At 37.5% G+C, this 16,016-nt stretch overlaps 1 protein-coding gene across 3 annotated transcripts in view; it reads right to left on the bottom strand.

The window, feature by feature from the left end:
- Positions 1-3,233: 3,233 nt before the first annotated feature.
- The window catches only part of PSME4 (proteasome activator subunit 4), a 98,944-nt gene continuing 86,161 nt past the window's right edge, over positions 3,234-16,016 (bottom strand). For all 3 annotated transcript variants that reach the window (XM_060606033.3, XM_060606042.3, XM_078444473.2), the window contains 6 exons: positions 11,908-12,036; positions 11,076-11,231; positions 8,393-8,555; positions 6,431-6,564; positions 5,303-5,441; positions 3,234-4,763 (listed from right to left, as the gene is read on the bottom strand). In XM_060606033.3, the coding sequence (XP_060462016.2) occupies positions 5,307-5,441; positions 6,431-6,564; positions 8,393-8,555; positions 11,076-11,231; positions 11,908-12,036 (717 nt within the window). In that variant the 3' untranslated portion in view covers positions 3,234-4,763; positions 5,303-5,306. The remainder of the gene's footprint in view (positions 4,764-5,302; positions 5,442-6,430; positions 6,565-8,392; positions 8,556-11,075; positions 11,232-11,907; positions 12,037-16,016) is intronic.

The raw sequence follows: 16,016 nt of genomic DNA, 5'->3' as shown, positions 1-16,016 counted from the left end.
CCGCTTAACCGACTGAGCCACCCAGGTGCCCCCATTATGGTGATTTTAAAAGATATTGACGCCTGTGTCCAACCAGAGAAATTCTGATTCAGGATGCCACAGTGGGTGCCCAGAACTTTTATTTTTTAAAGTTCCTACTTTATAGAAAGGGAAGGAAAACTTCCAGACTCATTCTATGAAGCCAGTATTACTTTGATTCCTAAACCAGACAGAGACCCAGTAAAAAAAGAGAACTACAGGCCAATATCCCTGATAAATATGAATGCAAAAATTCTCAAATAAGATACTAGCAAATCGAATTCAACAGCATATAAAAAGAATTATTCACCATGATCAAGTGGGATTCATTCCTGGGATGCAGGGCTGGTTCAACATTCGCAAATCAATCAACGTGATACATCACATTAATAAAAGAAAAGATAAGAACCATATGATCCTGTCAATCGATGCAGAAAAGGCTTTTGACAAAATTCAGCACCCTTTCTTAATAAAAACCCTTCAGGAAGTTGGGATAGAAGGAACATACTTAAACATCATAAAAGCCATTTATGAAAAGCCCACAGCTAACATCATCCTCAATGGGGAAAAACTGAGAGCCTTTTCCCTGAGATCAGGAACACGACAGGGGTGTCCACTCTCACCACTGTTGTTTAGCATAGTGTTGGAAGTTCTAGCATCAGCAATCAGACAACAAAAGGAAATCAAAGGCATCAAAATTGGCAAAGATGAAGTCAAGCTTTCACTTTTTGCAGATGACATGATACTATATATGGAAAATCCGATAGACTCCACCAAAAGTCTGCTAGAACTGATACATGAATTCAGCAAAGTCTCAGGATACAAAATCAATGTACAGAAATCAGTTGCATTCTTATACACCAATAATGAAGCAACAGAAAGACATAAAGAAACTGATCCCATTCACAATTGCACCAAGAAGCATAAAATACCTAGGAATAAATCTAACCAAAGATGTAAAAGATCTGTATGCTCAACACTATAGAAAGCTTATGAAGGTAATTGAAGAAGATATAAAGAAAGGAAAGACATTCCCTGCTCATGGATTGGAAGAATAAATATTGTCAAAATGTCAATACTACCCAAAGCTATCTACACATTCAATGCAATCCCAATCAAAACTGCAGCAGCATTCTTCTCGAAACTAGAACAAGCAATCCTAAAATTCGTATGGAACCACAAAAGGCCCTGAATAGCCAAAGTAATTTTGAAGAAGACCAAAGCAGGAGGCATCACAATCCCAGACTTTAGCCTCTACTACAAAGCTGTAATCATCAAGACAGCATGGTATTGGCACAAAAACAGACACAGACCAATGGAATAGAATAGAAACCCCAGAACTAGACCCACAAACGTATGGCCAACTCATCTTTGACAAAGCAGGAAAGAACATCCAATGGAAAAAAGACAGTCTCTTTAACAAATGGTGCTGGGAGAACTGGACAGCAACATGCAGAAGGTTGAAACTAGACCACTTTCTCACACCATTCACAAAAATAAACTCAAAATGGATAAAGGACCTGAATGTGAGACAGGAAACCATCAAAACCCTAGAGGAGAAAGCAGGAAAAGACCTCTCTGACCTCAGCCGTAGCAATCTCTTACTCGACACATCTCCAAAGCAAGGGAATTAAAAGCAAAAATGAATTACTGGGACCTTATGAAGATAAAAAGCTTCTGCACAGCAAAGAAAACAACCAACAAAACTAAAAGGCAACCAATGGAATGGGAAAAGATATTTGCAAATGACATATCGGACAAAGGGCTAGTATCCAAAATCTATAAAGAGCTCATCAAACTCCACACCCGAAAAACAAATAACCCAGTGAAGAAATGGGCAGAAAACATGAATAGACACTTCTCTAAAGAAGACATCCAGATGGCCAACAGGCACATGAAAAGATGCTCAACGTCGCTCCTCATCAGGGAAATACAAATCAAAACCACACTCAGATATCACCTCACACCAGTCAGAGTGGCCAAAATGAAGAAATCAGGAGACTATAGATGCTGGAGAGGATGTGGAGAAATGGGAACCCTCTTGCACTGTTGGTGGGAATGCAAACTGGTGCAGCCACTCTGGAAAACAGTGTGGAGGTTCCTCAAAAAATTAAAAATGGACCTACCCAATGACCCAGCAATAGCACTGCTAGGAATTTACCCAAGGGATACAGGAGTACTGATGCACAGGGGCACTTGTACCCCAATGTTTATAGCAGCACTCTCAACAATAGCCAAATTATGGAAAGAGCCTAAATGTCCATCAACTGATGAATGGATAAAGAAATTGTGGTTTATATACACAATGGAGTACTACGTGGCAATGAGAAAGAATGAAATATGGCCCTTTGTAGCAACGTGGATGGAACTGGAGAGTGTGATGCTAAGTGAAATAAGCCATACAGAGAAAGACAGATACCGTATGTTTTCACTCTTATGTGGATCCTGAGAAACTTAACAGAAACCCATGGGGGAGGGAAAGGGAAAAAAAAAAAAAAGAGGTTAGAGTGGAAGAGAGCCAAAGCATGAGAGACTCTTAAAAACTGAGAACAAACTGAGGGTTGATGGGGGGTGGGAGGGAGGGCAGGGTGGGTGATGGGTATTGAGGAGGGCACCTTTTGGGATCAGCACTGGGTGTTGTATGGAAACCAATTTGACAATAAATTTCATATATTGAAAAAAATAATAAAGTTCCTACTTTAGGAACCTTGCTAAGGCATAGTTTCATGCAGCTTGTTTAGAAAAATCTCAAGTGGTTAATATAATGTAAGGCCTCACCATTCAAAGTGTGAGGGCCAGGCATCAATATCATGAGCTAGCAGCATGAATTAAAATTCACATTTTAACAAAATCCCCATGTGATTCTTAGACACATTCTTAGACACATCTAGATCATCAATGATCTAGACCAGACCAGTGCTGTCCAACAGAACTTTCTGTGATAAAAACATTAATCTGTGCTACTCAGTAAGGTAAACTACTAGCCACAAGTGGCCATAGAGGCTGAAGAAATGAAATTTTATTTATATGTAAATAGCCATATGTAGCTATTAGCTACTGTACTAGACAGGTCTAGTACAGTAATTCATTTAGGTAATTCATTTTGGTTAGAGGGCATGAATTTATGGATACAGATCTATGGATGGAAAAGGAATCCATGAGAGTCACTGCCTAGAAAACTGTCTTCTCTTCTTAATGAAGACAAAAGCCAGATGTTAAAAACAATCCATTTATTGGGTTTTAAACTAGTTACACAATTGAAATCATCAGTTTGGCACTACTCTATACAGGGATTAGGCCTGTGTATGCTGACAATTCAATACTATACCGGGACCTCTGCTGTGCTTAGGTCTGTATCGAGTCATTCAGCAAGTAGATACTAAAAAATATACTGTAGTGTTCCTTTAAGGAAGACTGTACAGGGTGTGTTCCAAGATGACATTCACCAACTTGTGAATTACTTTAACCTAGAAGATACCTTGCATTCTATAAACTTGTCACAGGCAAACATGTGGTGTTTGCATTTAAGGATGCACACAAAAAAGTTACATAAAAATCCAGACATTCTAACGATAAGTGAACTCAAACAAAAACCCCATACCTCAGCTTTTGTAACATGAAAAGATAGAGAAAATAATTTAAAAACACAAAAAATAGCATTCAATTGGTACAAAAGCCAAAATTTACTATAATAAAGAGCTACATGTGAATCTTTACAAATTACACACAGGTGCTGTGTAAAAGGTTGCATCTGTACAAAGTCTTGCCAATGCTATCTCTACAGTTTATACAGTCTTTTACATCTATATAACATTTATTAAACAAGTCAATTAAATATAAAGACTCAGTCTCTCAACGATTCTGCAGGCAAAAAAAAAAAAAAGAAAAGAAAAAAAAACAAAAAAGAAAGAAAATTACGAAATTTCCACATACACAGCAGTTTTCCATTAGGTGATGTATAACAGTTTTCAAAGAGGGTCCAATAGTATATGCAAAGAATACAGGTAAAAATCAATCAGTCAGGGTTTTTGTTGTTGTTGTTGTTGTTTATTTTCAAAATCACACATTGTATACACGCACAACAATCAATCAAAAATTTATTCACCAAACCCCCAGTTTTTCAGCAACTGCTCTATCAGCACCAAAAACTCCAGTCTGTGGGAAGAACATGGACAAAGACTTCACTTCTGTGTCTTGGTGGAGTGATCCATCAGGTCCTTGGTTAGGCTCCAAACTTGGCTCTCTTTTACTTCCCTCTTCATGGCTCTCCAGACCCAAGGCTCTCAGGCTTTGATTTATGGCCCGTAGCCCTACTACCATCTACACCCAACAGCCATTTGGAAAAAATTCAAAATAATTTGAGATGAGTGAAATGACAGGACCTGTATTACAGACAGGTATTCTCCATTACATGTAAATTGTTTCTTAATGATTTCCTAGACTCTGTTTGTTCTTGGATGCCATGATCATATTGGGTAATTATTTCTAGTCTGAGACACTATGGCTTTGTCAGATGCCTCAAAGAAAAAGTGTTCAGTATTCTGGAGATACTTCCAGACAAGTTAGGTAATCAAATGGCAGCTGAGAGCCTGTGGAACGTAGACTAATGAGACTAAACACAGAAACCACCAAACCGATGAGAGCTCAGCAGAGGCGGGGTTTAAAAACCTGCAGAGAGCCACCACAGATGGTACCTGAGGATCTGGAATTTTTGATGAAAAGAGCTTGAAGGGAGGACTACTCATCTGTATCAGGGAGGAAAAAAATTTCAGTTAGAGAACAGAACATGCAAGAAGTGAGATTTTCTTTATTCTTCTTATCCCAGTGGAAAGGTTTCTAGGTTCTCATCTTTAATTCAGGATGAAAACAAAAAACAAAAAACAAAAAACTTAAGAATATAGATGAAATGTTCTCATAATTGTACAGTACCTAAGGTCCTTGGGGCAACCCAGAGTGCCTAGGCCTCACGCAGGAGGCAAGTAAGAACACAATTTCTCTTAACTAACCATTCCCAGGCTACTGAGCCTTCTCATTTATAAAGGTCCAAAAGCAGTCACATCAATTCTCTGCTTAATACCCGAAGCAGAGAAACAAGGAAGAATTTTCTGGAAACTTACTTCCACTGGTGATAGCAAAAGTCATATATATATTTTAAATCTAAACAGTGACATCTAAGAATGTCAGAAAAAGGAAAAAACTTAGGAACACCTACTTCCCAATCACCAAACCAATGACATCTGCCTGGGGATGCCAGACTTCTTTAATCTCAATTTTGCTGACTCACCCTTCTATGCATAATAGCATGGTGACACGAGGAGATCGGTGAGAACAAGCAGCTGGTCATCTGTAAATTGCTGTTTGTGTTCTTGCCAGTTGTCATGGTGCGTCCTTCGGAAATTGGATAAGGTCTTTTTTACAGTCATCTGTAGAGTAGGCAACCCACACACATTTTATTTTAACCTCTGAAAAACTAGGATAACTAGTTTAGGATAGTTACGTGTTTAGGATAGATATGTGTTTAGTTATCCTAGTTAGTGTTTAGAATAACTAAGTAAAGATCCCTCTAGACTTCAGATCTCACACTTAACTGAGTGCTGCAAAACTAACAAGCCAAATGGAACTTGGCAAAGCCACCAAGCTCACTTCTTTAAAACTACGAGCTGCACTTTAGGACAAGCCCCTGGAACTTACACCGCATTATTAAACCAGTTTGAATATACATCTACATTTATTTACCAAGGTGAAAAGGACAAAGCCATTGACCTTTTCAGCTATTTAGGTACATAGTTATTCATGAATACTACCATCACAATTTCCTGTTTAATTTTTTTTTTTTTTTTTTTTTTCAACATTTATTTATTTTTGGGACAGAGAGAGACAGAGCATGAACGGGGGAGGGGCAGAGAGAGAGGGAGACACAGAATCGGAAACAGGCTCCAGGCTCTGAGCCATCAGCCCAGAGCCTGACGCGGGGCTCGAACTCACGGAGTGCGAGATCGTGACCTGGCTGAAGTCGGACGCCCAACCGACTGCGCCACCCAGGCGCCCCACAATTTCCTGTTTAATATTAGCTCCCAGTTAGATACTTCCTAGGTATAAAATGTTAGTGAAGTATAAAGATTAACTATCCAGACAACATTGACAGTATTTTACTTCCACTGAACTGGGAGAGACAGAAGCTATAGTATTTTCCTTGCTACCAAAAGATCTCAAATATACACAAAAGCAAGGCCTCTGCAAGATTTTAATAATCACTGATGAGCAGGCTTAGCCCTGGCAGAGGTAGTGGCAGCAGCAGTTTTATCATAGCTGAAGGTCCAGAGTGAATAGGAAATTATCAGCATAAATGATTTCTTACAAAACATCACTGATATAATATGCATGCAAAGAAACTAACAAGAAAGCATTTTACCTCAATAGGCTGCGGATCATTTAGATGTGCACTGAGATTCATAAGGAGCTGGGGCATCCAGGTGGGAACATCATAAGGACTAGAAAGAACACACGCACCGAGTCCTAGCACCCCAGCATGACGTTTGACCAACTCTGCAAAAAAAACACCAATGTATGTTCCAATATTTACAGGACTCTACTGCATGTGTTACAGTGAAATGAAATTAGTTTTCAATTAAACTAGTGGTTTTCAGGATGCCTGGGCGGCTCAGTCGGTTAAGCATTTGACTTTGGCTCAGGTCATGATCTCTCGGCTAGTGAGTTTGAGCCCCACGTTGGGCTGTCTGCTGTCAGCTTGGAGCCTGCTTCAGATCCTCTGTACCACCACCCCCCCGGCCCCTCCCCTGCTTGTACACTGTCTCTCAAAAGTAAACATTAAAACACACACACACACACACACACACACACACACACACACACACACGGCTCTCAGGTGTGCCTGGATGGCTCAGTCAGTTAAACATCCGACTTACCCTCAGGTCATGATCTCATGAGATCAAGCCCTGCATGGGGCTCTGTGCAGACAGTGCAGAGCCTACTTGGGATTCTCTCTCTCTTTGCCCCTCCCCTACTCATACCCTCTCTCTCTTTCTCTCTCTCAAAATAAATAATTAAAAAATATATACATATATAGTTCTCAAGCAAAGCCACTAGAACATACATTGGCATTTTATTGGAAATTGCTATTAGGTAACTATATGACATAATTAAGACTCTCCTGTAATCAGCACTTAGGAGCTTCACATTCCAGGCATGTCCCATAAATCTGATAAGCCTCCTACTTATTAAGAATCTTTCTATATATTTTTCATTCTTCCTGTGACTATGTAGTTAGCAGTCGCAATGTCAGATAGTTCTTTCCAACCATGGTTTTTTTAAAGATTTTATTTTTAAATACTCTCTATACCCAACATGGAGCTTGAATTTACAACCCTGAGATCAAGAATCACACGCTCCACCGACCAAGCCAGCTAAGCGCCCCACAATCATGTTTATATGTCTCTTTAAATGTGACATGGTAATCAGATCTGATTCTTAAACAGACTGTTTATCTTTATGCTCTGTTAGAGTAGAAACTTCTACTCTGAGAGGACTCTTCTTACCCTCCCAACAAATGGCTAGTGAAGTAGTGAATAGACCCCTTTCCAAATAAAAGCAAGGCTGTTTTTACTTTGTATTTTCTTAGTACATTTATACCTAAGCAATAAAATCTAAAAAATATTTTAGCTTCTCCAAAATAACTAATTCATGTAGGTGGGTAGACCTGATTAATTTAATAGTTGCATGCAGCGGTGTATAGGTTTCTTTGTTTTTATTATTATTATTATTATTATTATTATTATTTTTTTTTTTTTTTTGAGAGAGAGAGAGAGAGAGAGAGAGAGAGAGAGAGAGGATGAATCTTAAACAGGCTCCACAACCAGCACCAAGCCCAACTTGGGGCTTGATCTCACAATGGTGAGATGCCATCACGACCTGAGTCAAAATCAAGAGTCAGACACTTTACCGACTGAACTACCCAGGCATCCTCAGATCCCTTTGTACTTATCTCAATTTTTGCTTTTAAATTCCAGGTCTTGCCTTAATAGGCAAAGCTCATTAAAAGCAGGGACAACCTGGGTCGCCTGGGTGGCTCAATCAAGCATCCGACTGCAGCTCAGGTCATGATCTTGCAGTTCATGAGTTTGAGCCCCGTGCCAGGGAGCCTGCTTCAGATTCTGTCTCTCTCTCTCCCTGCCCCTCCCCCACTTGTGCTCCCTCTCTCAAAAATAAACATTAAAAAAAATTATTAAAAAAAAAAAAAAAAGCAGGGACAACTATTTCCAGTACCCAGGTATATACAAGTATTCAGTAAATATTTGTTAAGTAAGCCTGGTTAATTTCCCAAAGGATATGGGTATTTTTCTACCAGCACAGTTACCTGCAGAAGGAATTGTATCTCCTACAAAACCAGGGTCTCGCTTTCTTTTCTTCGGTAGTTTTGTTTTGCAAAGTTGCTCAAAATGAATCTGCATAGGACTGTCCATGGTCAGGAAATTACATTGTAACAGACCACTTAAGGTGGTAGCAGCCATTTCTCGAACCTGTAGAGATAATCACTTCTTTTAGAGTTGAGATCCTAAATCAAGTGGAACGCTAGGGAGGGTGGTTGCGGGAACTGGGCTGGGGGCTTTCCCTGGCATTTGTTTGCAAATTGTGTAAATACTCTCACATGCTATTTCTTAATGGAGACTTCATCAGATCCTCAAGGGGTCTGTGACCTCAAAACGGATGAAAGCATTAGGGTTGCAGAAGAGTAACATACAAAATTAAATTTCTCCATAAAGCATTTTCCCATTGACCGACAGTTCTTATCAGGGCTATAACTGTTCAAAAGCAGTGCCAGAGCCTAACATTAAAACAAAGTTTTCCTGGAGTCCAGATCTCTAAAATCTACTGCTATTGTTGTTTTCATTGGTAACAGAGATACAGGACAATTTCTGCAATGGGAATATATTGTAGCTACTTCTGTGCAATTTACTTCTTAGGAATCTCACAAGCTTATGTCAGACTACAAACGTTTTCAGAAGTGCTAAATGCAGAGCGTATCATTTCAAAGTGGAATGGGAACTCAAGTTTTGTTGAAAACAAAAAAGCAGTAAAATGCTATCTTCTCAGATATATCACAAAATTCCTGCTAAATATTCATAAAGACAGGAAATAATGATTTGAAAAAAAAAAACCTGAATATTTTGCTATTTATTGCTTCAAAAGGTTTTGTCTTAAATGTTTTAGTGTTGAAAGTTTTTGCATACTTAACATTTTCATTACACTATTAAATGAATTACATTATAAAATGTTTTACTACTTCATATTCGGTTGCATTATTTCTTTTAATACCATGATTCATTTTTATATCCAACTATTGATTAGAATGCTTTCAACTTCTATTGTGCTAAAAATATTCTTAACTTATGTATATAATTTTTTTCCATATTGTTATGTGTTTTCTTAAGTTGGATCCTAAAAATTGGGATTACTAAATTCCAATGTATGAACAATTTTACTGTGAATTTTGTGGCTATCAGCTGCTTTTCAAAGAGCCAGTGCTAACATACTATGACAGAAGACTAATGTGGAATACTCATTATATATCTTGACAACCCTGTCATCATCATTACACATTCTTTTTTTAAAGTAGGCTCTACACCCAACATGGGGCTTGAACTCACGACCCTGAAATCGAGTCGCATGCTCTACTAAATGAGCCAGCCAGGCACCCCTAAAAGTTTTCCTTTAAATCAATAGTTTTCTTTAAACATTCCTCATTTAGATTATTAAAACGTTTTTTCAGTATTATGAGTAGCTGTCACTAATTATTACTGATACTCAATATTTTGTTTTAAAAAATATGACAGAGGTGCCCGGCTGGCTCAGTCAGTGGGTGGAAAACACGACTCTTGATCTTGGGGCTGTGAGTCTGAGCCCCACACTGGGTTGAGAGATTACTTAAAAAAAAATCTTTAGGAAAAAAAAAGAAAGGTAGTTTTAATGAATGGCATAGTTATAGTAGCAGTTATGCTTAAGCCTACTACATGGAATATAAAAATAATTATGAAAATGTTCTACAAGGTCCAGCCAAACAGTAAATGCAATTTAATGTGATTACTGTAATATTTAAAATTAGGAAATACTGATTTCAAGATTTCCACCTTTTCATTTCCATTCAAGTTACTAAAAAATACAAGTTAAAAAGTTATGGATAACTGTAAATATTTACATTGAAGTCTGTTGTGGTTGTCATAACCAACTGTGAGTATCTAAGGGACTAGACGATATTGGCTCCCAGAAAACAAGAAAGCTGTACTACAAAATGAATAGGCTCATTAGGAAGGTAGAAAAATTTCCATTCCTAGTTTCCTACTGATATGATCTATTTTCAGTGCTCTCAAATAGAATATATAATTACTGGGAGTGTTCTACCATACAGAAAACCCATAAAGCCCATAAAATTAAAAAAGTACAAATTTCACAAAAATTTCAATGAATTTTCTTTACCTAAGGCCAATTTCAAAAGTTGTATCTTATTCCGTATTTACTACAACACGCTTTTCTTACATGTGGCTATTTTAACTAAGAGATTTATCTTTTTGTACAAAATGTTAATGTAACCTCACCTCAAAAGCTACCTTTAATTTCTCTACCAAGAAAAATAAAAAGGGGCAACAATCCTATTTTAAGTCTACTGGATAATAGCATTTGTGTCTGGATTTTTATTCTCTTGAAATTGCCTTCATGGACATTCCTATTAGCTCTTAAGTTAGTAAGGAAAATATTATCACCTGCAATTTCACATATAAGAAAACTTTGGTTCAAAAATGTTATCTGTCCACGTTCAAAGAGATGCCAGAACAAGTACATGCCCAATGTTTGTTTCCATTTGTACGACAGGAAGTCATGATTAGGGTATCAAAACCAATCACACAGAGTATGTTAAAATGAAAGTTACTTTTAATAATTTACACTTTAAGAAAATCAATCAGTGCATACTTATTAAAGAGGGGGTAGGGCATGATGCCTTCTTTAAATGTATTACATTTGATTTGCTGTATCTCAAACTTTACCTCTAGTTGCTCATCCTCCAAAAGACTTATAACCAGCCACCTGATGTCTTTAACTGCATCTTCAATGTTAAGGAAAATAAAGAGGTTATAAAATACCATGGTCTGGAGGTAGGTCAGTACTGTGTATCTAGCATGCCAAGAACTGCTTCTTGCTGTCTGTAAATGAGAAGAAGTAGAAACAATGCAAACAGTGCTACCAAGAACAAAAATGACAGAAAGTACACGCAAATAATATAATCTACTACAACTCTACTTTTACAAGTATAGTTAGAGCAAGCTCGTATCCTATATCCTTCTAAATAAAAGGTTGCATAAACTATTTCAGGTAAAGTTAGTTATTTAGAATGGTTGAAAGTAAAGGGAAAGGAACACATTCAAAAGTCAACTCTTGAAGAAAATTATTTATAATTAATGCTCTGACTCCTCTAAGAGTTGCACATTATTATTATTATTATTATTATCATCATTTTTAACCAGAAACTGGGAAATACAAGTGCATAAAATAAAGGGGATATTGATGAAAGGGAATGACCACCCCCCTCACTCATAAGCACATTGTATCTAAGGTGCTTCAATAAGTAGTTCTTTGTGTATATAGAAAATCTGGGGGTTGAGTGATTGCCCCCAAGGTCACAGAAGTTGGTGGCAAAGGCAGGTACAGAATCTAGGTCTGTTTCTTTGGTCAATATATGTCTTCCCTCATACTAAAAGAAAATTCAAAATGAAAAACAAATTTCAGGTTTTATGTGCACTACAGCGGACTCTGTGAAATTCTTAGAATGATATACCAAGTTCTAACAAAATCATATAAATATTTGTTATACACTCTTACTTGTTTTAGCACCTGAAGTACCAAAGGCACTTGATGAGGGTAAAGCAACCCCTGAGACATTAGTGACAAACATAACTTTGCATCTCTTTTCAGTTCATCATAGCTATTGTCATTTTCCACTGGGGCAATCTAGAGAACAATAAAAAAGACAAACACATAATTGAAAATAACAGCCAAGAAGTACAAAGGCATCCTTACATAAAAGAAATCACATTTTACTTTTAAAAGTAAACTTCTACGCAAATTTTCAGGTATATACAAAAACTAGGGAATAGTACAAAGAGTCTCCATAAAATCAATTACCTCTTCAACAATAACAAACTCACAGGTAACCCTCTCATTTTTGACAACACCCCCCAATTATCTGAAGCAAATCCCAGACATACTTCACCCACGAATATTTTATTATAGATCTCTAAAAGATAAAAATAACTTATTAAAAACAAACCTGGAATGACATCACCCACTAAAATTCATTATAGTTAAAATATAAAGTGTACAGTAGTGTTCAAATTTCCCCCAATTATTTTGTACATGTGTTACTGCAACTGGCTGTTTGGAATCTGGTTCAATATAATGACCACACACTGCATTTGGTTCATGTGGCTCTTAAATGTAAAAGATTCTGTGAAAAAAATGTATTTTAAAAAATCTCTAAATTCTCTCCATCCTCTTTTAAAAGTCCTTGCCTTTTCTCTTATTTTTTAAATGTTTATTTTTGAGGCGGGGTGGAGGGGCAGAGAAAGAGGGAGACACAGAACCCCAAGCAGGCTTTAGGCTCTGAGCTGTTAGCACAGAGACTGATGTGGGGCTCGAACTCAGGAACCACGAGATCATAACCTGACCTGAAGTTATATGTTTAAACGACTGAGCCACCCAGGTGCCCTACCCACCCCCCCCCCCCACCCCCGGTTTTAAAACAAAGTGGAGGAAGGCCTGGCTCCTTAGTTTTGTATTGTCCCCTATAAATGGCCTTCTCTGATTGCATCCCTGTGGTGGCATTCATTGGCTCCAGCATGATTTTTTTCAAGTTTAACTGAGTACAAAATAAATGGTGTGTACTTCCTTCACTTATGGTCAGTATTCTTTGTGATGAACCATTATAAAAAGGTTTGCAAAATGCTGACACTCATCTCTTCTTCATAGAGAAAAGCCTTCCCTCCTTCAGAATAATGTTTCCTTCCTATTCTCCAAATGTGAACAATGAATTTTTTTTAAATGTCATTATGAACTAATGAATTTCAACAAATTTAATGGTTTTAATCTTAGTGGTGCTCGAAATGGCTCCTGAGTCCTTTAACATAACTGTAACATCCTTGGTTTCTGCTATAAGATGAAGGAGATCTATCCTGTACATTTCTGGTCCAAACCTGAAATAAGCTATTTCTCCAAGGAGCCCTGATTCTTCTAATGGGAAATGATACCTAGAAACCATAATCTGGGCACTACGAGTAGTGATCACTACTAGGCTGATTAGTGGTTATGAATTTTTGTGGACATTGCTAGGAAATAAGCATATTTTCTAAAGAGAAACAGATCATGAGATCATACTGATGTTTTCAAATTTAGGATGACTGCGATATTACTAAACAGCTGTATTTTTATATCTCTTGTCACTCATGCTAAAAATTTCAGTTCCTATTGCTAAAAAAGGAACAGGCTCAAAATGATGTCAATTGCCCCCAACCCTGCAAACCAAGACTTAACTGTAGTTTTCAGTTAAGTCACACCCAGGAATATGACCATCACCCAGGTAATTTGGAATTACCTTATCAGTGACAGTAATAGTAAACTCCAAGACAGACCTCTGCCCCTCCCCTACAGAAAGATGACCTTGTTGGAAAGAGTCCTTTTTGTTTATGCCCTTCCTTGTCCCATTCCCTTACAGCCTTTTAAAAAAACCTTCTATTTTGTAGAGTTCCTTGAAGCTCCTTTCTATTTGCTAAAGGGGTACTGTCCCCATTCATGATCACTGGACAAACAAACCCAGTAAGATCTTCAAATTTATTCTGTTGAATTTTTTTTTAACACTATTGACAATTATTTGCTCTTCATTAAATAACAAACATAATAGCTTCATTCCAATATTAGAGGATGCACTTCTCACAAGGCATGCATGATTTTTTTTAAGTTTATTTATTTTGAGAGAGAGCGAGAGAGCACGCAGAGCCTAATGCGGGACTGGATCTCATGAACCGTGAAATCATGACCTGAGCCATTATCAAGAGTCAGACGCTTAACTGACTGGAGCCACCCAGGCACCCTGATTTTCTGTTTTAAAAGTCACCACTCTGTGTATTTGTCCTTACAACCAGTTACATAGTGAGGTGAGATTCATTTCATTTCGCTTTTTGTAAAGGGAATTTTCGTTTAATTTTGTTTTCTGATCATAAAAAGTATTTTTAAGTCTCCAAAGACAAATTGGTAAAATAAAGTACACTTAGGTAGCCTTCTTTGTCCCCAACCCTTAAATAAGTGTCCTCTAAAACAGCGTAAGTATATTTTCTTTTTTCAAAATTTATTTATTTTTGAGAAAAAGAGAGAGAGAGAGAGAGAGAGAGAGAGAGAGAGAGCGCGCGCGCGCGCACACGTGTGTGCATGGAGGAGGGGCCGAGAGGAGAGACAGGATCTGAAGGCTCCACACTGACAGCAGGGAGCTGGATGCAGGGCTTGAACTCACAAACTTGAGATCAGGACCTGAGCCAAAGTCAGACACTTAACCGACTGAATCACCCAGGCACCTCTCTTGTTTCTTCTGAAAGTATAGCTTTAATATGGGGAAAAAATTATTTTTCTCTAAAACACTAAGGAAATCAATTTAGGTGAAATATTCAAAGTTTAGTATTCCCAAATTTCTTTGCATACCCATAACAAATGGGAACTTAACCATGCCTTTACTTTAACTATCCTTATTTATCCAGCTTTAGCCAGGTTACTCTGAGCTCTCTTTTAGTCCTTGGGCCTGCTGAGTCCAGTTGTAGCAAGAATCCTGACAAGTCTGTTTTTAGAGAAGACCTCACCCTCTGTATGTGATCCAATTCCTGACCTCCACCTTTGGTATCTGATCGTCATGGGCTGCTTTTCAGCAAGAATCCTGTCAAGTCAGTTTAGCAGGAATCCCCTGCCCTTGACGTCTCCTCTTAGTATACTATCCACTGACACCTCCTCCCATTCGTGTTGTTGGCTAAATATCCGAAAGTGTCTGCTGTATTAGGCTTGGAGCCCAGTCTCTTTCCCCTACTCAGTCTTGACATCTATCGCAACAGACCTAAATAAAGTCTTCCTTATGATTTTAACAGGTATCAGAATAATTTTTCTTTAACAACTAAACCTCCAAGTACAGTATACTAATTCACCATGTTAATTTCCCTTAGCAGACTTTACTAAAACCAGCATATCAGATTCCATCTCAAATCAATCGAGAAAAGATAGATTATCTTGAAAAGTAAGCTGTACCTTTACATCAATACTTTATATAAAAGTAATCATATCAATTTTCTATCTTATACTGCAAATTTAAATTCAAAAGATAATACCATAAAAATAAGACAAGAGTTGTTTAAAAAAATAATCTTGGACTAGCAAACTTCAAAACATCATTAAAAATAAAGAAACTTAGAAAAATGGAACACCTTTATAACACAAAAGAAAACTGGCAAAATACAGATAGCTGGCAGAAAAATAAAAAGAGCCAATGTACAAGGAGGCAGTCTCACTAAAGAGGTACAGTGATTTTATTTTTAATTATTTATTTATTTAAAGTAGGATCCATGTCCAAAGTGGGGCTTGAAGTCACAACCCTGAGATTAAGAGCTGCATGCCAACCAGGCACCCCAAGAACAATAATTTTTATTTGACCATCAAAGATTTAAGAAACATCAGGGTTTGTGGGAAAGAGGTAAGACAGGCTCTTTGGAGGGCAGTATCCACTAAAATTACCAACGCAAACAGACCTTTTACACAGCAATTTCATACACAGCAATTACATACACAGCAATTATCCTACAAAAATACTCATATTTGCAAAAGACTATTATCACTGTTTTTTTAACAGCCAAAAGCTGGGAATAACCAGTGACCAACCACAGAAAACTGATTAAACGGTAATA

This window comes from Panthera onca, chromosome A3 (assembly GCF_046562875.1).
Source record: "Panthera onca isolate mPanOnc1 chromosome A3, mPanOnc1 haplotype 2, whole genome shotgun sequence".
NCBI lineage: Eukaryota > Metazoa > Chordata > Mammalia > Carnivora > Felidae > Panthera > Panthera onca.
Note: the sequence above shows the minus strand (reverse complement) of the source record. Positions and strands in the feature narration are given on the sequence as shown.